This window comes from Drosophila subpulchrella, unplaced genomic scaffold (genome assembly GCF_014743375.2).
Source record: "Drosophila subpulchrella strain 33 F10 #4 breed RU33 unplaced genomic scaffold, RU_Dsub_v1.1 Primary Assembly Seq40, whole genome shotgun sequence".
Classification (NCBI taxonomy): domain Eukaryota; kingdom Metazoa; phylum Arthropoda; class Insecta; order Diptera; family Drosophilidae; genus Drosophila; species Drosophila subpulchrella.
In genome coordinates, this window is record NW_023665622.1 from 140,725 (window position 1) to 166,238 (window position 25,514).

The 25,514-nt window shown below is 39.4% G+C and overlaps 1 protein-coding gene and 1 long non-coding RNA gene across 6 annotated transcripts in view; one reads left to right on the forward strand and one right to left on the reverse strand.

Moving 5' to 3' along the window:
- LOC119562209 (monocarboxylate transporter 13) overlaps positions 1-25,514 on the forward strand; it is a 145,415-nt gene that overhangs the window by 87,539 nt on the left and 32,362 nt on the right. For all 5 annotated transcript variants that reach the window (XM_037875409.1, XM_037875406.1, XM_037875407.1 and 2 more), the window contains one exon: positions 5,088-5,181. In XM_037875409.1, the coding sequence (XP_037731337.1) occupies positions 5,091-5,181 (91 nt within the window). In that variant the 5' untranslated portion in view covers positions 5,088-5,090. The remainder of the gene's footprint in view (positions 1-5,087; positions 5,182-25,514) is intronic.
- On the reverse strand, positions 16,336-16,899 carry LOC119562212. The gene is made up of 3 exons (XR_005221763.1): positions 16,637-16,899; positions 16,526-16,572; positions 16,336-16,469 (listed from the first exon to the last, which is right to left on the reverse strand). It is a non-coding gene; the product is annotated as an uncharacterized LOC119562212 (long non-coding RNA).

The following is a 25,514-nucleotide window of genomic DNA, read 5'->3' on the forward strand; positions in this document are numbered from 1 at the left end:
CCGTCGATAGCTTTCGAATTGCCACCCCCCTACGTCCAGTCCAAAGACACAAATAGAATGCAGAATTTTCAAGAATAAATTCGTTCACGACTAGGATCGGTCCAGTACTCAAAGGCTGCGATCTGTGTTTAAGGAAGAACCACCCCTACAAATTACGGTAGACAATCGCCTAGCCTAGCTCCAATTGCTTTGCAAGCAGTCATCAATTCTAGAATTGCACAAGCTTTGGATAGCAGACGTTCCCGAGGTATTTTATCCTACCAAGGACAAGTCTGCCAAAAGATCAATTCTATACGGAAGTGCCACCACTTTCTGCGGCTTAGCGCCCAGAAACGGCTCGTGGATGTACGTATCCACACTGCTCCAATTGTCGAGTGTCGAGCGAAAGTAAAAGTAAATGTAAATTATGCAAACATTTTTTCACAAACCCATATTTTTTTTTATTTATTCAGAACACTGCACCAAGGGAAATGTAAAGAGTTAAAAGCGCGGGAAGATCACAAACTCTGCACGCTTAAGCTTTCGATTAAGGAGAAAGTTAAGAAAGAGAATGCGAGTGTGCGGGTAATGCGCATCCAGAAGAAACAACACAAAACAGCACTGTAGCCTCGACGGATAACGCACAAAGGAAAGCCAATACAAATTAAAAAAAAAAAAATAAAACAAAAGAAAATTCAAATTGTAAATGGATTTACTAAGACTGTGCACAGAACAGAATAAATTCACTCGCGATGCGAACGAATAAATGAGCCAATTCAATTCAGGGACCTAGTATTGAGTTTAGATTTTAACCATCTCGGCATTATGCTTAATTTAAACAATCACCCAATGATTTCCAGATTTGTATGCTAGGCACTTTTATTTAGGCTGTCACTGAACTGTGGATGTTTGGTTCGGATTAACCGTTTGATTAAAATTGCATTCTCCTGCGCAGCTTTTAGAACTTGCCCTCTGAGCAACTGTTTTGTCGCGGGGTGCATCGGGTTACTTCCGATTGTTTAGATGCGCTTTCTCAACTTTTCGATCATCCTCTGCCAAAGAACATTTTCGTACTTCCGGCACTAGGCTAGGAAGCAGAAGCTTATCCCTCATAATTTTCTGTTCCCTACCTTTTAGACACTTTTGTAAACGAAGCATGCTTTGGAAATTAAAGAATCCTGCTGCTGCAATGATTTACTCAAATGTACTGAGAAACATTGACCACTCCTCAGGGTCCCCGTTGAACGAAGGAAGATTCTTGGGTACAGCTTGTTTTGCGGCGGTTTGGGAGCTGGTGATGCGGCTATCCGTCTAGCGGCCATCCGTCTACCTAAAATTGCAAAGCGTCAAAAGAAAACTTTAACTTTTAAACGCGTTTTTCTCCAAACCACATATTTTAAACTGGTATAATATGTTCAGTAAATGTGTGGCTATCATATAAAATATAAATGTCCAACATCGGTTAAAAAAAAACAAGAAAGAACGCTATAATCGAGTTCACCGATTATCAGATACCCGTTACTCACCTTAAGGGATCAACGGAAAATGGAGATATACAAGCAGCAAAGCGAGTTTGAAATGTGCACCCTACCCCCGATTTTAATATATGTTTATGTGGGCGGTAGACAGCTTTATGCGTTATGGGGGTTTGAGTGGATATAGGTATCAATCGATAGGTATTGAAGAGACCAATTACAATTTTTTACCTAGCATGAAAATTGTGGGCGCCACAGGCTTGGGCGGTTTGTGGGCGTTAGAGTGGGCGTGGCATAATCGCGTAACAAACTTGCGCTGCGTACAAGGCTACGAAATCTAAATCTGAAATCCCAATTCTCTATCTTTGATAGTTTCCGAGATATCCGCGTTCATACTTACGATTTTTTGAAGTTTGTGGGCGTAAAGTGGGCGTGGCGAACTTTTTTTGGGTCAATCGATAGGTATTGATAAGAACATTATTGATGAGAACACTGGCTAGATCGACTCGGCTAGTGATCCTGATCAATAATATATATACAATACTTTATGGGGTCGGAAGCGCTTCCTTCTACCTGTTATATACTTCCAAGAAATTTAATATACCCTTTTACTCTACGAGTAACGGGTATAAAAACTGTCATCTTAAAAGATTTTCAATTTCTACCAGGTACCGTAATCATTATAAGTTTTATTTTAAAACTCAAAAAATAATCATTATTTTTAATAAAAAAAAATAAAACTCAGAAATAGTCATAATTTTTTTTTATAATAAAAATCAAAAATAATCATTATTCCTGAGCAAAGAAAATAAAACTCAAAAATAATGATTATATCTGATTTTTATTTTTTGGATTAAAACAAAACTCATTTTGAAACCACGGCTTTCCTGTGCCGATTTTATGACATTTTTGAATAAACCTACAAAAAGAACGCAAAGGAGTGTCCTGGAACGCAAAACGGTTATATTGGCCATCTGCATACTTTCAGATGATGTTTTTGCTGGGCGGGATCTGCTGGAAACCCAAGTCAAGCCTCTTGCGAGACGATTTGGGTGCACAGAGAGTTTTTCATTGTAGGACGCTTTTTGTTTGTCTATTTCATCTTTTACGGCAAGAACGCCGAGGTCCCTGTGGAAGTTCCCCAGTGATAGTTCGTAGGATTTTCTATTGAGCGCGCTGTATAATGCTGCTGCTCGCGTTCCCCCATAGCTGGGAGCCATATGTCCAGATGGGCTTCAGAGTGAAGTTGTGGAGCAGAGCCTTGTAGTATTAGATGACCTTTAGTATTAGATGTACTTTCGTGTGATCGATGTGTCCTCTTCAGGTTAGTCGTCTGTCAAAGTGGACGCCGAGATAAGTTACTTCAATGACTTGGGGGATCTGCTTACTATTCAATGAGAGTGGAGGGCATGTTTGCCTTTTGAAAGTAAACGTTATGTGTTTACATTTTTGTTCATTTATTTTAATACGCCAGTCAGATAGCCACCTCTTTACTCCCAGGAGGTGATTGGCTAGGTGTGTTGTTGCTCGGCCTGGGCACTTCGAGCCACATGTGTTGCAGTGTCGTCAGCGAACGTAGAACATCTACTAGCTGATCGTTTGTAGGAATATCCGCTGTGTATAGGACGAGCAGATTAGGCCCTAGTGCGCTTCCTTGCAGGACTCCAGCTTCGATAATGTAGTCCTCAGATGTTGTTGTGTTGCACCTTACTTCGAAGACTCTGTTGTAGAGATACGACTCAAGTAGCTGGTAAGTGTAATCAGACAAGTGTGTTTTTATTTTGTATAAGGCCATCGAGCCATATCAGGACTCGATCGAAAGCTTGAGATACGTCGAGGAATATTGCGCTGCAGTATTCCCGATGCTCAAAGGCTGTTCGTATTTCTGATGTTATTCTGTTAACTTGTTCGATTGTTCCATGGTTTTGACGGAAGCCAATTGATGAGCTGGGATAACATTGTGTGCTCCTAGATACGAGAAGCCATTTTTCGAACAACTAAGACAGACACGATAATATACTTTTTGGTCTGTAGGAAGACGGAGTTGTGTATTCTTTTCATTATGATAATAGATTTTTTTCTATTTTCTCGGATAGTAGCCAAGATTTATGATTCATTTCATTTTTGGGGTTATTAGGTCACCGCCCAGGGCTTTTTTCGGTTTCAGTTCCCCTATGTCTTTCGCGATCTCCTTTAACTGAAGAAATGTTGGTAGGGAAATAGTTTCAGATTCTATTTGTGGTAAGACAGTAGCAGGGTTCGGGTGGAAGACGCTTCGGAGATGTGAAACAAAAGTTTCGGCTCTATATTCGTCGCTGTGGATCCAGCTGCCTGATAAATTTCCTTTCGGAGTGACTGTTTCGATTGGAGAGCTCAGATTTGGGTGAGCCCTCCAGAGAGGATGTTCTGTATTGGTTGGCGAAAACTTTTCAATATACCGCAGTTGTGCATTTTCTGACGCATTTTTTAAGACGTTGCTTAGATGACGGCGATCTGTTGGTTTGCCAGGCACATCGCAGGCGCGTCTTTTCTAGGACAAGCCGTTCAATTTGCAGTTTAGTTACCTTCCTTGTGGTGTTAAGATAGTGTCTGCCTCCACGAGTACATCTTCAAGAGCAGCGGTAGAGCATATGTGTATATATATACATTTCGAGGCCGGAGATATTAAGTCGTTTTTTTGCCGCGAACTTCTTTGAAGCGACATAAGTTCTCCATATCTAATTTAAAAACGACACAATTTTGAACGAACTTATGTCGCTTAGCAGCGACATAATTCCGCGGATGGCGAAATTAGGTCGTTTTTTCTGCGGCGGACTTATGGCGTTCTCAAACGTCATAAGGTCGCGCGAAATTATGTCGTTTTAAAATGGCGGAATTATGTCGGCGAAATTAAGTCGTTACCCCCTTTATGCGTTCCCTGATTAAGATGTCGGTTCCGCCGTGGGATTTACCATCTGGATGATCTGTGCGGTAGAAAGTAAAGCCTAATATTTGAAAGTTGAAGTAGCATAATGTCGATAAGATTTTAGCTGTACGATTTTGATAAAGCGTGCCAAATGTAAAAAAATTAAGAAATTGTATTTATTTAGTAGATCGTATAATACATTTTCGTCACAAAAGTTAATATCAGAACTTTTGTTTGCTGAAGGTGTGATCGTCACTAGACTTTTATTTCGTTAAGAGGTGTTTTCGTTTGATTTAATCTACTTAACATTTTACATTTTATCTACTTTACATTTTTATATATTACACATTTCACTTTTATCTACTGTGACGATGTTTACATGTTTCGACTGTTACTTTAATAATATAATGGAAAAAAAGAATTTTAAGAAATTTTTATCGCCATTTAAAGGGTAAGCAAAAAAAAAATGCATTTTATAATGAAGCGCAAATAGGCCTGTCATTAATTAATTTTTTTTTTTGAGATTACTTCGATTATTTTTAGAGTGTGACAGTTCTAGTGAAGCGTTCTAAATAAAGTCAGTTTACTGCAAAAAAGTTACGGAAAACGAAAACCCTTAAATTTTCGTGGAACCTGGAGTTTTCGAAATTTCAGGACGGAAAACCGTCCCGATATATCTGTGGAGCCACATCGAACAACCACACCAATTTTCTGTTTTTCTCTTACAGACCATGCATAAGGAAACTTTTATAAATTCAAAAAATGCTAAGAAAGTAAGCCACAAATTAAATGGAACTTCAAATGAAACTAGAAATAAAACAGGTCAGTAGAAAACATTAAAAATATAATTACTACACTTCACTAAGTACAAGACATCTGGTGTTCAATCTATACAAATATGTTAAACAAATTATTGAATTGAAGTGTTAATTAAAATTATTAATCGATTGGTGATGACAAGCTTTTACACTTTGACTAACCGCTTTTAGAAAGAGACAGTAAAAAGTAAAACTCGGGGAACTCTATCGACCACGGACTGACGTTAAAATCTAAACACAAATTATGGCTATTAGAGATAAAATAAAAATTGGTAATCTGTTTGGCTCTTGTTGATCTTTATTAAGGACCTATGTTATTGGCAATCTTATGTTGCAAATCAATGTTGTCATGTCGCCATCCCCGATAATCGAATAATCAGCGAAACCAGGTTTTAGAGAACAATGCTACGCAACGTGTAAATTTGGGCCCTTTAGCAGTGGTGTCGCTGAGGTGGCCATCAGCGCCAGTGTATGTAGCTAACACAGTTCTAACTAAATTCTGTCTGCTACTTTATTTAAAAGGAGTCATCTCGCGACAGTAAAATTTTTGCCGGTTGCCAATGCCAGAGAAAGGTCTCGGAAGCCAGAGTGGTTTAGGCCAGCCAGAACGAGACGAGGGAGTTTTGTGGCTTTGTGCGGCTAGCCAGGGCCAGGTCAAGACTTTAGCGGGGATCCAGAATGTTGTAGCGAAGAATTATGCAGCCGTTGTTGTATCGTTCATTTTTTATTTATTTTTTTTATCACCACATTTGTGGAGTAAATATTTTTTTTAGATGTAGTATATTACATTAAATATATTATTTATTACATAATACTTGTTTTATTAATTAAGGTAGTCCACGCAGACATTTAATTAACCACGAGTATTATTCTATTGTAATTTTTATAAATTGTACTTTGGAGTCCTTCTTCCAAGCAAGTCTTGATTAACACAATCTTTACGCTGAATCTCTCAGCTTAGACCAACGGTCGCGTCAAGGGTTGTCACCCTAGTCTGGGGTTCACTTAAGAAAGCTCTCCTAGGTAAGGAATGGATGCACCAGACTTTATCTTATTTATATCTTTCTCTGGGACACTTGTATTCGCCGGGCAGTGGCTGTTGCGTTTCTTTACCGGGAATCGAAGCGAACCTGTGAATGTAGATTTAATATTAACTAGCAATCCCTGCCGCGACGTAGTCCGCAAAAATTAAAAAAATTTGCATATTAGAAAAAAAATACTACAAAAATGTGGTTAAAACCTTTGAAAACCTATCGTTGGTCAATCCAATTTGGAGAAATGAAGTATTTTCTTATAATATGTATGACAATTTTAATTGGGCGCTTCCGATTTGTCCCAATCGGATATCTTGCATTTGCAACATAAATTTGGTGGGACGAACGTACAATATCTCTGGGCTAGTCGCGTCGTTTAAGTAGCGCGTAAAACGGTCGAAAACAGTTCGTTACAACATAATTTAATAGTAATAACAAGAAAAGACTGCTTTGATTTTGATTTAATATAAGCTGTTTTAATTAATTCTGGGGAAACCCATGGAGGTCCCACGTCAAAATTTGTAGGATTCAACAAGGATTATGTTTAGAACATTATACTTATTTTTTATAAAAATTAAAAATGCCGATTTGCAGAAAACCGCGATTGAATTTTTTTTTTAAGTTTGGACTATAATTTGCTTGGAAACTGTTATGGGAGTTATTTTTATCTGATAGGTTGGCAAAAATAATAATTAAGGAGAACTTTTTTTTATTTTTTACACCATGTAATTTAAAGTTAAACACAATCTTAACAAAAAAAAGGCATCGCCATATCTTTTCTTCTGTCAAATGGATAAATTTTTGTAATATTTTTAAAATCCTGTATAAATGGTATAATATCGTGATAAAAATATGAAGCCGTTTTGAGACCATAATGAAAATCTCGATACGTTTCACAAAGAATCACTCATATATAATTAGGGTATTCAATTGCGTTGCAAACGTTTGAAAAGTGTAAGCAGTTCCAACAACAATTTCCATACAAAACAGTTTTCAAGGCCTACAACACCCCAGCCTATGTATGTATACAAATCTGTTGTACTTGTGTAGAAATAGGGGGTTAATAATGGGTACGAATTTTATCTTAAATACTAAAAATATTTTGAAAAGTTGGGTTTAAATCCATGGTAATGACAGTGAAAGGAAAAAAACAAATTTGAATTTTAAATGCAAAAAAAAAATTTGTCTTCTATAAAACAAAATCATTGAATAACAATTTCAATGGAAGAAAAACTAAGCGATGGTCTGAGAGCGAAGTTAATAAAGTCCTAGATTCTATGTTGGAGCAATACAAAAATTTAAAAGTTATCTTTCTTTTGTACGTCAAATTTCCTGCAACGATGTTTTAAAATAGAGGGCGTTCACAATTCTCGTCTGGCAAACTTACAAAGTTTACACTTTTGCAACGCAATTGAATACCCTAAATATAGATAACTATGCTAAGGAAAGTAAATATAGATTAGAACTAGCATACAAAAGAGCTAGAATAATGATAGAAAAAACTAAGGAAAATTGCGTTGCAAAAGTGTAAACTTTGTAAGTTTGCCAGACGAGAATTGTGAACGGTCTACATTTCCAAACATCGTTTCACTAAATTGACGTACAAAAGAAAGATAACTTTTAAATTTTTGTATTGCTCCAACATATAATCTAGGACTTTATTAACTTCGCTCTCAGACCATCGCTTAGTTTCGACCTCCCTGGCTCGCTTTCTTGAGGATTTTTCTTCCATTGAAATTGTTATTCAATGATTTTGTTTTATAGAAGACACATTTTTTTCTTTTGCATTTAAAATTCAAATTGGTTTTTTCCTTTCACTGTCATTACCATGGATTTAAACCCAACTTTTCAGTATATTTTTAGCATTTTAGATAAAATTCCTACCCATTACTAACCCCCTATTTCTACACAAGTACAACAGATTTGTATACATATCATAGGCTGGGGTGTTGTAGGCCTTGGAAACTTTTTTGTATGGATATTGTTGTTGGAACTGCTTACACTTTTACACTTTTCAAACGTATGCAACGCAATAGAATACCCAAAATATTTTTATTTTCAAATATTTTCAAGACAACAAGAATATAAACAAAAGAGAAAAATTAAAATTGATAAAACTGTAGAGGCAACTAAGATACTTTTCTTAAAATCAAACTAAAAGCCAGTATATTTGTCTTGCAAATGCGAATGGTCAAACATGGTTTTAGAAATATGTTTCTTTGGCAATATGGCTTAAACTTGCCTATTGATTCCGTTCCGCCCGATGGATGATTACGTTTTGCACGTCCATATAAATGTATCAAATTTAAGGCTCCTGAGATATTTTTAACCAAATACTGAGTATTTTTCTTTGCAAACACGGAGTGTCAAACCTGATTTTAGAGACAAAGTTTCTTCGGCAATATTGCTTAGAATTGTCCATAGATTACGTCACTTTTCTAGCTTTCTTTTTTATGATCTAGGGGAACAACTCTACCAGGAACTACCATCATCCTTCTTGGGGCACTTTCAATATTCGCTTAGAACAGCTGATTACACTAGATTACAAAATAATTAGGGTATTCAATTGCGTTGCAAAAGTGTAAACTTTGTAAGTTTGCCAGACGAGAATTGTGAACGCCCTCTATTTTTATTTTGTAATCTAGTGTAATCAGCTGTTCTAAGCGAATATTGAAAGGAAATTTGTTATTACCTTTTACTTTCTGACGACGGGCGGTGTTTCGGCCATATTCCCTCTCCTTAACACGTTCGTGTGCCAAATGGCACCTATTGTCAAGGTTGTCCGTCGAAAGTTATGTCATTGTTGTTAGCTTACTCCACTTCATGGTTTTGAAATCTTTTTCCATTATAAGTTTATTTAATAAAATATTAGGCTTATACGAATTTATATAAAGGTATGTTAATAAGATAGAACCGTGTTCCGACAAACTTACCCCCTTTTTAAATCCTGGCCGATGCGATCTCGACGCCGTGGACCCTGGGCTTTGAAAGATATAATAATGGATATATATATATATCAAACAAAAACACCTCTTAACGAGGTAAAAAGTAGTCGCGAACGCGCCTTTAACAACAATTTCTGATATCAACAATTGTGACGAAAATTGATATTACATTCGATAAAATAAATAAACTATATTAAATTTATGATTTCGGCCCGCAACAGTAAATATTTATTTACCTACACGTAAATTTTCTGTTGTAGCGTGCCGAATACATAAATTGACGTGTAAATTAATAAATATTTACTGTTGCGGGCCGAAATCATAAATTTAATATAGTTTATTTATTTTATCGAATGTAATTTCATTTTTCGTCACAATTGTTGATATCAGAAATTTTTGTTAAAGGCGCGTTTACACTACTTTTTACCTCGTTAAGAAGTGTTTTTGTTTGATATCAGAAGTTTTTTTTTGCACAAGAGTTTCAGAACCTCAATACCATGACTAGGAGTCGTCCCCCTATGGCTTGGCTAATCTTAGCTGAACGCCGCCTTAAATTAGGCACAACAAGTTTTATCGCTTCAATTACCTATTTTAATAGCACAAGTTTGGAATCTCGGACCATAATGGCAGATTTTCAATTCTGCGGCTATATATAGTAGTTGTCTTCGCACACTCTCTTGCGCGCTTCGCCACTACGTGTACTGCCGTCCACAGTGATATATACTACTACTGGCATACTATATATATATATATTTCTGTTTAAGTAAATATGTAGAATGAAGAACAGCAGAATTTTTGGTGCACGTGTATTTATATATATATACATATACGTCTTCAACAGCTGGTGGAAAGACCCGTATTCTCTAGTTGTTCATCAGAACTCGAATTTTGCCTATCGATTCGGTTTATTTAAACGTAATTTAATACATTTTGAATGTTTTCGATGTTTTTATTTTCATTTGTCCTTAAATTGATTTGTATGGGGCTATCTGCCTTTGGTTATGTATAAGTTCACTTTTCGATTAACACATTTCTATGGCATCATTACTTTTCCCAAATTATGCTATTGGTCACTACGCCTCTGAAGGATGGCCTGTACATCTTAACAGACATCACAGTATGTCGGATGTCGTTCTTATGGTTGATCCCCTCCACGTTCTTTGATTTTACCGGCAGCGGTGGTTCGACACATAAGATTCTTTTGAGCTACTATTCGGGTCCTCCTTAAGGACAGTTGAATAGGGTTGCTGGTCCTGGTGGCGTAGCCTTGATGGCCTTTCCTCGGAGCTGGCGGCCAGACTAGAGCTTTTACTTGGCTGCCGGTATAGATCGGACTAACTAGGTGTTCCCAGCTAGAATTACTATTTCTTTGTAATGTTGTGCATGTTTTTAGCAGTATTTTTCAACCAGCGGTCCACTCGGAGACCCTTCCTTCTTAATTCCGCTAAAGAAGTTAGCGGGGATGTTAGAAGCAGCCGCCCATCTGAATGTTCATGTTGTCTTTCAACAGCTCAACAAATTCATTTTTGGCGATTTTATATTTCAGCTTGAAATGCAAGTTGTGCATATCCGAAACATAATCGCTGAAGGTTTCGTGCGACCCTCGCTTGCGTTCCATTGATTCCTTGACTTTCGTAAGGTCGCTTCCGGAAGTGCAAAACGCTGGTTTCATCTCCTGCGTCAATGAATAGTAGTCAAAATCGTAGTCTTCTACCTAGTTCTCTATTAGTTGCCAGTACCATAAGTGGCTGCACCTGCCAGTAGAATATGGACAACAACTCTTGCAATCGGTCGACGCGGAAGAGGAGACTTTCAACTGTCATGCCGCGACCGCTTTTATCGAACTTTAGGTTCCACTTGTGCAACCTGACTTCTTTTAGCCTCGGTCCCTGAAACGATAGGCTTCGATCTTTATCCGCGTGAAGCTGGTGGCTCGTCTCCTTCTCGATTGCTTGGAACTGTGGGACGGTGTGTCCATTCGCCTGGGTGTTCTTAACCTGTGCATCTGGCAAAATTTTACAATTTAAATTATGTCGATAATTGGCTATTTGAATGAAACGTTTTTTTAGAGTGTGGCCATTCACACTTTGTTTGTCATTGCTTAAATGCTTAAATTGTCAAATTTGTATTTTTAATTTATAGTCCACCTTAGTATTAGTTTAGTTTCTATCAAGAGGCTACTAAAGGCCACTGAAAAAGCTTGATTGGTTGCTGAGTCGATACAGCTGGAGTTAGCTACCAAAGGATATGTTGCAGACCAACAATAATTATCAGCTTGTGCCGATGCTGTTGCAAAAAAAAAAATGCAAAATGTGGCAAAACTGCAACCGTGCGATTAAGTCTGTTCTGCAGAGAAATTCGGATTGGCTTCAGATAGTAGAGAGCTTCAAGGTCGAAAAGTCGAAAGATGCTAAAAATCGCAGGCGTCCAAAAACTGAGTTCGCCGAATCGAAAATATCTGATATCGATAGGTCCCCTGCAAATGCTTTACGGAACACTGCCCAAAAGGAACGCAAAAGGAAATGAATGCAAACTTAACCAAAAATCAATATTCACTGATTCGACGTTATTTCAATTCGAAGCTTCCACACAACTTGTTACCAAGCTATGATAATGTTTTACATGCTAAAAATGGTGGACGGTAAAGATTGCAATGCATTGAGTGGAACGTCTTCAACAAAATTTTATATATGCGAAGTTAAGCCAACTGAAATGAACAATATAGAAAACTGTTTGAGCAAAAAAGTTCACGATGTCGGTATGAATTTGGTTCGTCACCTCTACGCGCTTACATACGATTTTTTGAATATTTTCTCCATGTATCATATCGTTTAGAGATACAATCGTGGCAAGTCAGATCTGCAATTGATAAAAACAATCTGCTGATACGAAAACGCAGGATCCAAACCGGGTTCGAAAGAAAATGGGGCTAATAGTAGAAAGACCATAGTTTGGCGGTAGTGGCTCATCAAACGATGGAAACACGGCTATGTTATTTGATCAATAAATGTTTTTAAAATTTTCACAATTTTATTAATAACTTATCATTTAAATATAATAATTAATTAATTGAATAATTGAATTTACATAAACGGCTGTGGAAAGGTATTCTGTATTTTTATAAGCATATGGTAAAAAATATAGACCTGTAGAGCTCATCTAAATTGCATTTGCGTAAATTTCAATAAATAGTCGGTCGGCACGCAGTTTTATAGTATTATAAAAAGGTAACCTCATAGTTCTTGGTTTAAAGAAATTCAATTTACCCATTAACAAAGGTCACCGTCACCAACAACTCGATATCGGAAGCGTTGCCAATTTCTGCAGCGCCGTTAAAGTTACAAATCCAATTGTAAGTACGAGGGCCAATATTGGCTATAACAAAAACAACAAGTGGATACGGCTGTACAGACTGGCATGGATCATTACATTAAAATCAAGCTAAGGCTTAGCCCATAAAATTAAATGTTCGGAAATAAACTGCCCTATTAAGGGCCGTGAACAACCAGGGACATCTTAAAACAACAGATTCGCCCTATCGCGGATGTTAAAAATAATCTATATGAACCTGGACAAGCGGTCAAAAAAAGTCAAGGCCCAGACCAATTTACAAAAGGGATCAGAACTCGAATGCCCTAGTAAAGGAAATTGTTGCGCTGGTTGGGAATGACAATTTTTATGTTACTCCTCTGGTTAAAGGAAATATTCACGAAAAAAAGCTTTAAGCTAAAACAGAAGATAATTTCCGAGTCTTAACCAAATACCTGGATGAGACTAAAAACCCTATTACATGCAATCTCAAACCACTCCTGACGCTTTCTTTGGGAAAGCAGCCAGATCTTCATTTGGCCCTTTAAACACAAATGGGGGAAGGACATACACCAGTGCCCTGAAAACAGGACTTGATAATCCGACCATGGTCCCACAAGCTCAATGCGCTGAGCCGAATATAATAACCTCTCAGCAAACAATAGGACAAATACAAATGGACTTTATGTCCTTCATGAAAAGAAAATGCAAAACCTTATGCAAAATCAAAACATTCTAATAAAGATGCTCGCATCACAACAATCTAAATATTCGATATCTTGCCTTCAAATATCCGTGTGGAATGCCAACGGCGTGTCACGGCGTAAATTTGGAATAACTCAACTCCTTATTGAAAACCACATAGACGGAATGCTGCTAGCAGAACATTACAAGTAAATACAACTTCCAAATAAAAGGATACTCTTCGTATTGCACAGATCATCCGGATGGTAAAGGGCACGGCAGAACCTAAATCTTAGTCAGGGAACGCAACAAACGCCACTTTCACCAGAGGTTTGCAACAAATTATTTGCAAGCTATATCTATAATATATCAATCAGGCAAAGACAGTATTACTGTCGCCGCTGCCTACTGCCCACCGCGCTTTACAATACCGGTAGGGCAATTCATGGACTTCTACAATTCACTCGGAGATCGCTTTATAGCAGGAGGAGACTACAAAAAGAAGCACACGTTATAAAGCAATCATAAACTTAAGCAACAAACTCAACTTACCTCACCTGGCAGCCCTACATGCCGGTCAGCTGAACCAGAAAGTTTCTGGACTTAATTGACTTCGCTGTGACAAAGAGCATCGCAAGAAATCTAATACGCGCGAAATATCTCTCTCTATCATCGGACCACTCGCCGGTCTTAATAACTCTTTTTCAAAGCCGAGAAATACCGAAGTACACCTATGTATAGGCTGACGTCGCATAGAACTAACTGGCTAAAGTACAAGAAGTACGTTAGTTCCCCCATTGATCTAACCACACAGTTCAACACCAAGAATGACATCGAATACTGTGCCGATGCCCTGGAATCCGTCCTCGTGACAGCAGCCAAAACCTCAAAACCGCAAGAGACGACAATACCAAACTAATCTGCAAATCGAACAACTTGTTCGGGGAAAAACGACGTCTACCACGCGCATGACAATCCAGCAAATCGCCCCATTCGAAACCACTTTTTATCAAAGCCACCCGCAAACTCAATAAAACCCTAAAGCAAGAAGAAGAACTTGCCCAGCGCCGGTACATTGAGAAATGATCGCAAAGCATTTCTTGTGGGGAGTCAGTCCGAATAGAAACTCCTCGGGTACTTAAGCAGGTCAACCGGATAACATCAGAAATTCGTACAGCTTTTGAAAATCGGGAATATTGTAGTGCGATATTCCTCGATGTCTCCTAAGTATTTGACCGATTTTGGCTTGAAAGCCTTACGCATAAAATCATAACATTACTGCCAGAAAACACTCATTAGTTGCTTGAGTCTTACATCTGTCACAGAGTCTTCTCGGTGAGATGCAGTGCAACAACATCCAACTAGTATACCATTGAATCTGGACTTCCACACTGGGCCCTACTCTGTTTATCCTGTACACAGCAGATATTCCTATAAACTAAAGGCTAATTGCGTCCACACTTGCAACTAGAGCAACAGCTCAACTAGCGGATCATCTGGTGAAGTGGCTATCAGACTGGCAAATCAAAATTAATGAACAAAAGTGAAAGCATATAACGTTTATCCCGGCGTCCACCTCGGCAGGGGTCTAACATGGAGGAAACACATTGAATGCAAGAAGGTACAAACTTAGAGCTAGCAGCCTACACTGGATTATAAATGTCACACCTGTGTCTAGTCTTGAAGGTTCTGCTCTACAACTCTTAAGCCCATTAGGATTTACAGCTCCCAGCGTTGGGGGAACGCAAGCAACAGCAACATTGATATTATACAGCTGTCACATTCAAAAATATTGCGAACAATCACTGGGGCACCGTGGTATATTCGGAACGAAAACATCCACAGGGATCTTGGCATACCCTTTTTTTTTTGTGCTAATATTTATTTAAGCGTTGATCAGCCAACCTAATGGCTATAAAATGCATGGAAATAACAAAGGAAAAAAATAACATGAAACATAAGAGAAATAAGGAAGTTAACAAATTTATAACAGTGTCAGTTCAACATTATTGTTTTAGGACACGGGTACGATGACGTCCTCGTGCCCAGATATCGCCAGGGTGCCGACGCTTCAGTCTTCTTCTCGTTGTAGTTGGGTTTGCCAGGGATGCTGCTAGATGTTTTGTGTGGGCTAGTAGACGGTCGTTGTAACGGCTTGAGTGCATGTTTATCTGCTCTCGCACCGTGGGGATGTGAAGATCGCAGGCTAGGACCTCGTTCCTTACGTACCAAGACGCATCCGCAATCGTACGTAGCGCCCGGTTTTGCACTCTTTGGACCCTCATGAAATTTGAGTCTGAAGCAGTACGCCATATTTGTATTCAATAAGTGAATGAAGGAACCACTATTGACCTGTACAGCAACATCTTGTTGCTAAGGCTGAGCTCACTTGTACCTTTAGGCATCAAATTTAGTTTCCGCAGTTTAGCACGACATGTTGCTGTAATCTTAGTTATGTGCTGCCTCCACGTTAGACGTTTGTCCAAAATCAAGCCCAAATACTGAGCCTAGGCTGATTGCGGTATGACTGTTTCCTGGAATTTCGCTCTGGGAGAGAGAAGTTGCAGTGCTGAGACTTATTCCCGTTTATCGAAATATTCCATCGATTCGTCATACAAATCCAATAAGTTTTGTGTGATTTGAGTCGCTTCAATTCGACACGTGGAGTTGGCAATAAAGGCTGTATCATCAGCATATGTAGCCAAGAGGGTACCCAGTTCCCTAGGGTCAGCAGGTCAGCAGAAGGCAGGTCAGTAGAAGATATTGGACAGTAGGCAGGATAAACAGCAAGCCATCGAGCAAAGCGCGGTCAAAAGCTTCTTCTGGCATACCACCCCAGCAATAATTATCAGGACCATTTAGTCTAAAGTCCCATTTCATGACTGTTAGTTAGTTTATATTAATTTTTCAAGATTTGATCCACTTATTGTTAGTCTCATTCAAGGCGACGGCAATTAGAAAAATATTCCACGTTAAGTATTACTTTAGTTGCTTTACGAGTTATAAAGTTGGGTCCGTAGAGCCATATTTCAACCCGACGGTTTTAGATGACTTTTGGCTTTGTCTGCAACGTTGATCTATGGCCTTTTATTCACTCGAGTTATCTCAGAATTTACTCTATTCTGTACATAGTAAGGTTCGTGAATACAATATTACGGACGCTGAAAATTTTTGTGCTAAACGTAACCCCATGCCACTTTGCTTTTTTCGGCAACCAGCATTTTTTCTGAAGAAGGATTTTTAATCCATTAGTATGACAAAGGGATCAAAGATCGGACTAAAAGCCAGGAAGACTTCTCTTGTCGTTGGAACTGCAAGATCTGTAAGAACATCTCTCTTAAGTTCTAATACTCTCCAATAAATACATACCCAGAACCTGTTCCGTAGCCCCAAAATGCACTGGCTTCTGTTTCTTGGAGTATTCTTTATACAAGGATACGATAGAACAGTTCTTGAATTTGGGGTTCAAATATCGAATCAACCTTACCTTGTTTACTTGTCCTGATTTCTCGATTTAGTTGTATTGAGTGTAGGGGTGATGCTTCATTGTACAGCCGTTTACTCCACAGCCCTTTGTATTTGTATACACTTGCAGAGGGTATAATGATATCAGTCAGAAGTTTGCAATGCAGTGCAGAAGACGGCCTCGATCCCATAAATTATATATACTCTCAATCAGCATCACGAGGCTAGCAAAGTCCGTATGACCATCCGTTCGTCTGTCCGCTTCTACGCAAACTAGTATCTTATTTTTAAAGTTTTCGAAATGAAAAAAGTCTTTTTTCACTTTCAGGAAGTAACAAGTCGGAACGAGCCTGATCGGAAAACTAGATCTTATAGCTCCCATAGATAGTAGAGCCATAGCTTTTTATTTATTTATATATATTTATTTATTTATATTTTAACCATCCTAGTGCTACTAGATGATCTTACGAAGAGGGCACTAGTCACATAGGGTTACAATAAAAAAAATTGCATTTTTTTTTAATATATAATATTTCTTATTTGTTTAACACGATCAGCATATATAAAGAAATGTTTTTCTGATGATGTAAAGTTTAAAAAGTATAGCGGTTCTTTTCTAGTTATTATTTTATGTAGAAATTAGTTCCCGCATTCCTATCCAATCACTTAAGTTTATTATTGTTGAACGTTGATGCACCAAGAGCAGAACAAACAAGTGGCCCACCGATTGGGCGAAGTATTTTAAGAGAATCAGTTCGTTTCAAATTAAAGGTACATAATTCTATGCTATTAAATACCATTTTCATCCGTTGCTTGAAAATTCGAGATTACGAAATCAGCATTCTGCGATTTTGTGGTGAATAACGTTTTGTGTGATGCAAATGTCCTAGAAAGCCATTAGTTCTTCAGATAGCCTTACGAATGTGGTCTGTCCAGTTTAATGTGTTATTAAAAGTTATAACGAGGTTGTTGGCATAATCTTCCTGCTCAATTGGAGAGTCGGCAACCATTAGTCGAACGTCTAATGATCCCTAAAAAATGCTTCTAAATCTTTTTATACACCACCAGCCATTTAGATTTAGAGGGATATTTCGGGTCACCCAGCCGCAGCAGCTAATTAACGTCTTGATTCGATCTCTGATATTAATTGCATCGCGAAAGGTATCTCTCTCTATCTAGCTCTCTCATTTTTGTGTACTTGCATTCTTGGGCCCAGCATTCGGCTGGTTGTCCCTTTGTAAAATCAGTACGAATTCTGATCTCGACATTAAACGCATTCTCGTCTCGCCTGCTGTACTCTCTTTCGCTAATAAATTGTTAATAAGCATAAAGCAACCGAAATTTCGTATTTTAATTTTGCAATAACTAATAAGAAAGCTTATTAATTCAACATTGGTGACCCCGACGTGATTTGTACATTAACAATACTAAGTGCAAATCATATAAGTCTATTTATTGACTTTTTAGTTCTTGCTGCTGCGGTGCATTGGCGGCGCAACAAATTATAAAGCCTTAAATGCAGTGAGCGATATAAATAAATAGCAGTTGGTGATTGCGGAAATTTTGCATATAAGGCGCAAAATCAGTTATACATAGGGGCGTACATAGCCAAGTAACGGGCTGTTATTCCCTCGTTTGCTTTGCGCTCATCTTCCCGCTGGAACCGAATTTCGGGCATTTCGTCTGCTGGGTTTGTTGTTGTTGTTGTAGCCATGCCTACGGGAACTTTTGGAGATGTTACCGCTAATGCAAACAGGGCAATATTTTTAAAGCGCAAGGCAACTGCTTTATTTAATCGAGTGGAGCGTTTAGTGGATTCCCTATCAAGTGCGGCGTTAACTTCATGCGACGAATCTGGTCTTCATGTGAGGTTGGAGTTGATTGATGAGCTTCAAGAATCATTTAAAAAGGTTCTCGGTGATCTCGAAGAATTGGATTTCGAGGAAATTGAAAGTGATTTGAGTGAGAAATTTGAAAATGTGAATTTTCTCGTAACTCTGATGTCATCGGTTCGAGCCGAAATTTCAAAGCGCGCCTCACAACTTCATTCGCACTCAACTCGCGGAGTTTTCGGCCCCCAGCAACGTCAGCCTCGACATAGGGCAGCATTGCTGCCCCCACTTGAGCTTCCAAATTTTGCTGGAGGTTATGCAAATTGGTTTGATTTTTATTATATGTTTACCACGATCATAGATAGTCATCCGGACCTCACCAATGTAGAAAAGCTGCAGTATCTACGATCATACCTGAGGGACGTAGCGTTGGAAACTATTTGCTTCAAAATAATCGTCGTTTGGTTTTTCAGGCTCACATTACTGAGATCCTGGGACTAAAGGCGGTGCAGAGTGGTTCCGTCTCGACACTTCGGGAGCTGTATTCAGAACAAGGGAAATGTAAAGATCGAATATTGCAAACAACTTAAAAGTGCGAGAAGATCACAAACTCTGCACGCTTAAGCTTATGATTACGGAGAAAAAAAGAGAGAATGCGAATGCATGAATTAAGGAAAATTATTGGGTACAGCTTGTTTTGCGGCGGTTTGGGTGCTGGTGATGCTGGAGTCCCCTGGAAAAGCCCGTCTGGCGACCATCCGTCTAGCACGTTTTTAATTAGTATCTTTTCGGAAGCTCTCTTTTTTTCCAACATGTCTAGTCATATCGTTGGTGATATTCTGCCCGTCGCTGCGCTTATTGTTTAAGCTTAATTTGGTTAACGGATGAAGAATTTTTTTAAAAATAATTCGCAAAAAAAAACCTAATATTAACCTAACTAAAATTTTGCAGTATTTAGTGTCGTTAGAAAGTAACAGCGCAGGAAAGGAATTTCCGCGGAAATCTCGAACTGGTATATTATGTTCAGTAAATGTGTGATTATCATATAAAATCAAAATACCCAACATCCTTTTAAAAAAAGAATTAGAATTCCAATCTTTCGTTTGGCTCGAGTTACTTTTTTGGCCAAAAATTTATCATTTCTCCCCTAGTATAGTTAAACAGGCATTTTAAAAAGATTTTTTTATTATATTATTTCTATATCATCTATAACATTATTTTAAACAAGAAATGAAGCTAACTTCGGCAAGCCGAAGTTTGTTTACCCATGCAGTTATACTTATTTATATTATATAAAATACAAAAAATGATATTCCCAATAGTATAAGAAATTATGTCAAAAAACACCGAAGCTAGAATTTGTTTCAAATTATTTTCCCACCAATTTTCCGATCGTTCCTATGGCAGCTATATGATATAGTCGTCCGATTTAGATAAAATTTAATTCGAAATTCAAAACTAATTAAAAAAAACACCGAAGCTATAATTTGTTTCATATTATTTTCGCACCAATTTTCCGATCGTTCCTATGGCAGCTATATGATATAGTCGTCCGATTTTTATAAAATTAAATTCAAAATTCAGAACTAATTAAAAAATGTTATTTCCAAGCGTAGGAGGTTATATGTTAAAAAACACCGAAGCTATAATTTGTTTCATATTATTTTCCCACCAATTTTCCGATCGTTCCTATGGCAGCAATATGATACAGTCGTCCGATTTTGATAAAATTTAGTTCGAAATTCAAAACTAAATAAAAAATGTAATTTCCAAGCTTAGAAGGTTATATGTTCGAAAAACCAAATATATAATTTTTTAAAATTTGTTGTCCGATTATTCCTATGGGACCCGATCCGGCTGGTTTCGACTTATATACTACCTTCAAAAAATATAAGACTTTTGGGAAAGTTTCAGAAACGGAAGGACAGATGGACATGGCTAGATCGACTGGTCTAGTTATGCTGATCAAGAATATATATACTTTATGGGGTCGGAAACGTCTCCTTCACTGCGTTGCAAACTTCTGACTAAAATCAATATACCCTCTGCAAGGGTATAAAAACACCAAATATATAATTTTTTTCAAATTTTTTTCCGATTATTCCTATGGGAGCTATAAGATATAGTGGTCCGATTCGGCTTGTACCGACTTATATACTACCTGCAAAAAAAGACTTTTTGGAAAGTTTCAGAAACGGACGGACAGATGGACATGGCTAGATTGACTCGTCTAGTTATGCTGATCAAGAATATATATACTTTATGTGGTCGGAAACATCTCCTTCACTGCGTTGCAAACTGCTGACTGAAATCAATATACCCTCTGCAAGGGTATAAAAATCAAAACGACAAGTATATATATAAACAACAACACCTACTTTTGAAAACAGTCGCGGATGAGTTTGAAGTTATGTGTGATCTTATTCACAAGTGTTCCTAGGCAAGATACACAACTAGTGACTTCGGTTTGGTTCCGTGAAACAACCAATAACATTAAATGCTCTTCCAATGTTGCCAAAAAAGATTCACTTGCATTGTTAACCAGCGGAACTACTTTTTCAAGAATATCCGCAACAGCACATATAAATTTCGCAGCTGTGGCAGAATGACATTTTATATTAAGATATGGCTCTATTGTCATGGCATGCCTAACCAGCAGTTGAGGCCGCACTTTAGCTAGCAAATGAAGTGTAGTAATACAACCCAACTTCGAGCATTATCTGTGTCCTCTAGTTCAATTAGTCTGTCAACTAATCCGTCAGCTAATTGTTGACAAGCTATCACAATATCCAGTGGGGGCTCCGTATTTTTTTTGATAGGTTCTTGTACGCATCCATCAGACTTTAACATATTATCTCTTGGTTTGAAAATCTACATAACAAATTTATAACATTAATATAAAATTATTAGAAAAATACTTTTCACTTACACTCATAAGAAGACCTTCTAGCCAAGTGGTTCCAGTATCATGTGCAGTATTTACCACGTCAATTATTTGATTAATCTTCCTTTGTATGCCGAGCTAAATAAGAAAAATAATTTGAACATTTTACTTTACGTAAAATCAGGAAGGGAGCTATATCGGCAGGCCGATGCTGATTTACCCTATCATGTCATTATATTAAAACTTTATTAAAATCCACCACTGTAAAATTGATTGAATTGAAGTAAATATACAGCTTTCATGGTGCCTGTAATAATGTCAATGGTGGTGCCAGTGGTGATTGAACCTGTTAACGAGAGCTCGACCACACAAGATGTCGTAATACTAAACCAAACGGTACAAAAAGCTGTCGGGGACGTCCAAAAAAAGTTGACACCGCCGAATTAAAATGTTATTTCCAAGCGTAGGAGGTTATATGTTAAGGAACACCGAAGCTATAATTTGTTTCATATTATTTTCCCACCAATTTTACGATCGTTCCTATGGCAGCTATATGATATAGTCGTCCGATTTTGATAAAATTAAATTCGAAATTCAGAACTAATTAAAAAATGTTATTTCCAAGCGTAGGAGGTTATATGTTGAGGAACACCGAAGCTATAATTTGTTTCATATTATTTTACCACCAATTTTACGATCGTTCCTATAGCAGCTATATGATATAGTCTTCCGATTTTGATCAAATTTAATTCGAAATTCAAAACTAATTAAAAAATGTTATTTCCAAGGAGAGGAGGTAATAAGTTAAAAAACACCACAGATATAATTTTTTAACATTTTTTTTCCGATTATTCCTATGGGAGCTATAAGATATAGTTGTCCGATCCGGCTGGTTCCGACTTATATACTACCTGCAAAAGATATAAGACTTTTGGGAAAGTTTCAGCCCGATAGCTTTAAAACTAAGAGACTAGTTTGCGTAGAAACGGACGGACAGATGGACATGGCTAGATTGACTCGTCTAGTTATGCTGATCAAGAATATATATACTTTATGTGGTCGGAAACATCTCCTTCACTGCGTTGCAAACTGCTGACTGAAATCATTATACCTTCTGCAAGGGTGTAAAAATAAAGTCTGCAAATCGCTACACGAAAGACACCTTGGTTTTTTCGTTAAAGCTAAGCTCCCTGTGTAAAAAACGTTATTAGCCTGTTTTAGTACCTATTTAATTTCTTGTCTCGAGTTATGGTGCTCCGATTTCGGTCATCAAATACACGTATTTCTAGTAGAACGAGCTTCAACCTTTCTTAACGCAACATATCTTTGTAGTCGCTAATATTGATGCTAGTGCCCGACAAAGTTGAAATAGTTGGTGAAATTCAAGAGGCGGAGCCAAAAATTCAGTCATTAAAAAGTGTCTGCACAGAAACCGAAATTAGTTTATAGTTTGTGATCCGCTTGTGTCACGCCCACTCTAACGGCCACAACGCTAAAGTCTGTCTAGGGGCAACATTTTAAAAGATTTATGGTCGTTGATGGGTTCCATTGCGTGATAAGAAGAAGTTAAATTTATTTAAAGGTTGACTCATAGAGAAATGTAAGGAACACGAAGGAAATTTTTTTTAATGAAATTATTGTTGTACGCCGGGGGGTAGCGGGGTACGGCGCTGGTGGAATGGCGTGGGAGGCGACGCGGGAACTGGCGGCGTCGGCGGGAACTGGTGAACGCGCTGGGCTTCGGCGTAGTGCTGCTGCTGCGGCTGGCGGTCGTCGGATGCGGCGATCTGCTTCGAAGCTGTAGGGGAGAAAACACACGCTGCGCGAAGTGCCCCTTGACCGAAAAGTATTGACGCAAAAAGTTCACTTGTAAAGTAGGCGGGGGTGCGACCGCGGTTTATTTGCCTTGAACTCCAAAATCGAACTACTTAAGTCTAAGCTGAGTTCCGCGCTCCAAAGCGCAGCGGAGACTTTAAGGAGGGGAGCTGGGAACAGAGCGGGAGAGCGGGAGCGCGAGAGAGCGGGAGAGCGGTGCAGTTGGATAGCGGGGCCGGGGTCCAGATTCACCGGACAGTGGGCCTGAACATTCCGCCCCCCTTGCAATCGCTAGCGTTGCAAAAAGAGACGGACCCCGGCCAGTCTCCTACGCCTTAAGCCTGCGTACAGGCGCCGGAGAGGATCCATCCGAACACCGTCTTCTGGGCTACTGGCAGTCCCTTGTCGACCACGTGGAAGCCCGGTTGTATCACCTTCGGGTAGACGTCCGCGCCCAGGATTAGGGAAATGGTGGCTGGCCGATGGAAACACTCATCCGCGAGCGGTAGCTCCTTAAACTTCTTGATTACGCTCTCACTGAGCGCATGGATGGGGGTGCGAATGCGCACGTTCGGCTCGATCTTGAGGACCACCTCCAGCTTGATGGCCTCGTCGACCTTCGACCAAATCGTCGCCGTGCAGATGCTCTCATCGCCCACGTTCGTTGTCGGCAAACGAAACACGGCGGCCAGGGATGCATCAATGGAGCTTGTCGGGGTGCACGGATCGATGAGTACGGCGGTGTCGAACGTCTTCTCCCCGGTCCCGACGATCACCAAAGCAGTCGGGAGGACGTTGACGCTATGACGTTGGAGAAGTGCCGCGAGCGACGGAGCTGGTGTCGAGGATGCTGAGCGCGGTGGAGGGGCAAGCGTTTGGCGAGTTGGCGGATTTTGCTGGCGCGAACGCTGTTTAGAAGCGGGCTGTTGCTTGGAGCCGGGCTTTTTCCGGGAAACAAGTTCGTGCATGTGGAGCAGCGTGTGATGGTTCCGGTCGCACGTTCTGCACCGGTCACCTCTACGACAGCTCCCAGTGGAGTGCTGGTGTGCGAGACAGTTCACGCAGTACTTGTTTATAAGAACTGCCCGCAGCCGCTTCTCTGCGCTCAGCTTTAGGAACCTCTGTCACTTCCGAAGAGGGTGAATTCCACGGCAGACTCGGCATCGGTAGGTTTGAGTACCTCTCGTACGTCTGCTATCCAATGCCTGAGCGCTACGTGGACGGGGAGCCATTTTCCTGGTTAGAGTGTGGATGAGGAAAAAACAAACAGGGCTGATTAAAAATGACGTGGATAATGGTTACGGACTAAGGTGTATAAGAAACGCGGCTCGTTACTAGGTAGTTTTGGATGGCTCTCTTCGAAGAAGAACCGCCTTGGTCACTAGACGTTTGACAATGCCGCGCGCCGTACGAATGTCGACTTCGCGGACATTGCCATCGGTTCCCGGAAAAACGGAGCCTATTCTTCCGTGTCGCCACTCATTTGAGGTCAAATTTTCTTCTTTAATGACGAGCATGTATCCGACACGCAGATTTTCTGTGGGAACTTGCCACTTGTTGCGCTTGTGGAGCTCCTTAAGGTACTCATCCTTCCATCGAGTGCGGAATTGCTGACGGAGAGACTTTAACTGCTGCCACCGGTTCAGAATTGACTTGGATTCGCCCTTTACTACAGGTTCAACTATGGATAGAAGAGGTCCACCAACAAGAAAGTGCCCTGGTGTCAACGCTAAGAGATCAGTTGGATCCTCGGACATGGAAGATAGCCGTCTGGAATTCAGACAAGCTTCGATTCTCCCTAGGTGGTTGGACAGCTCTCCCATATGGTGTGCCCCAGGAGGAATGAATTGCCAGATGAGCTGCTGATGACTATACGCATCGGTCACAGACTCCTTAACGGCTTGCAGGAAGTCTCGGGAAAGCACGGTGGAAGCGCCGACGAAGGTCTTTCCATTGTCGGACTGGACTTGGCGAGGACACCCTCTTCTTGATACAAAACGAGCGAAAGCGGCAAGAAACTTTTCAGTCGTTAAGTCGGATGTAGGCTCTAGATGGACGAAAACCAACACATACCCTTTTGTGATGAGACAAGCTCTTCCGGTATAATTTTTAATATCAAACGGGCTGGCGTAGTCCATCCCTGCGTACGTGAACGGACGGGAAAAGGACACTCGCTCTTTAGGAAAACTTCCCATCATCTGGACTTGCAATCTCTTTTTGTGGATAACGCAGACCTTGCAGGAGTTAACTACTACCTTCGCCAAGTTCTTTATTCTCGGAACCCAGTATCTGGACCGGGTGAGACGCACCACTAACTGGTTACCATCATGTAATGAAATGAGATGCGTGAATTTTACCAGAAGTCGCGA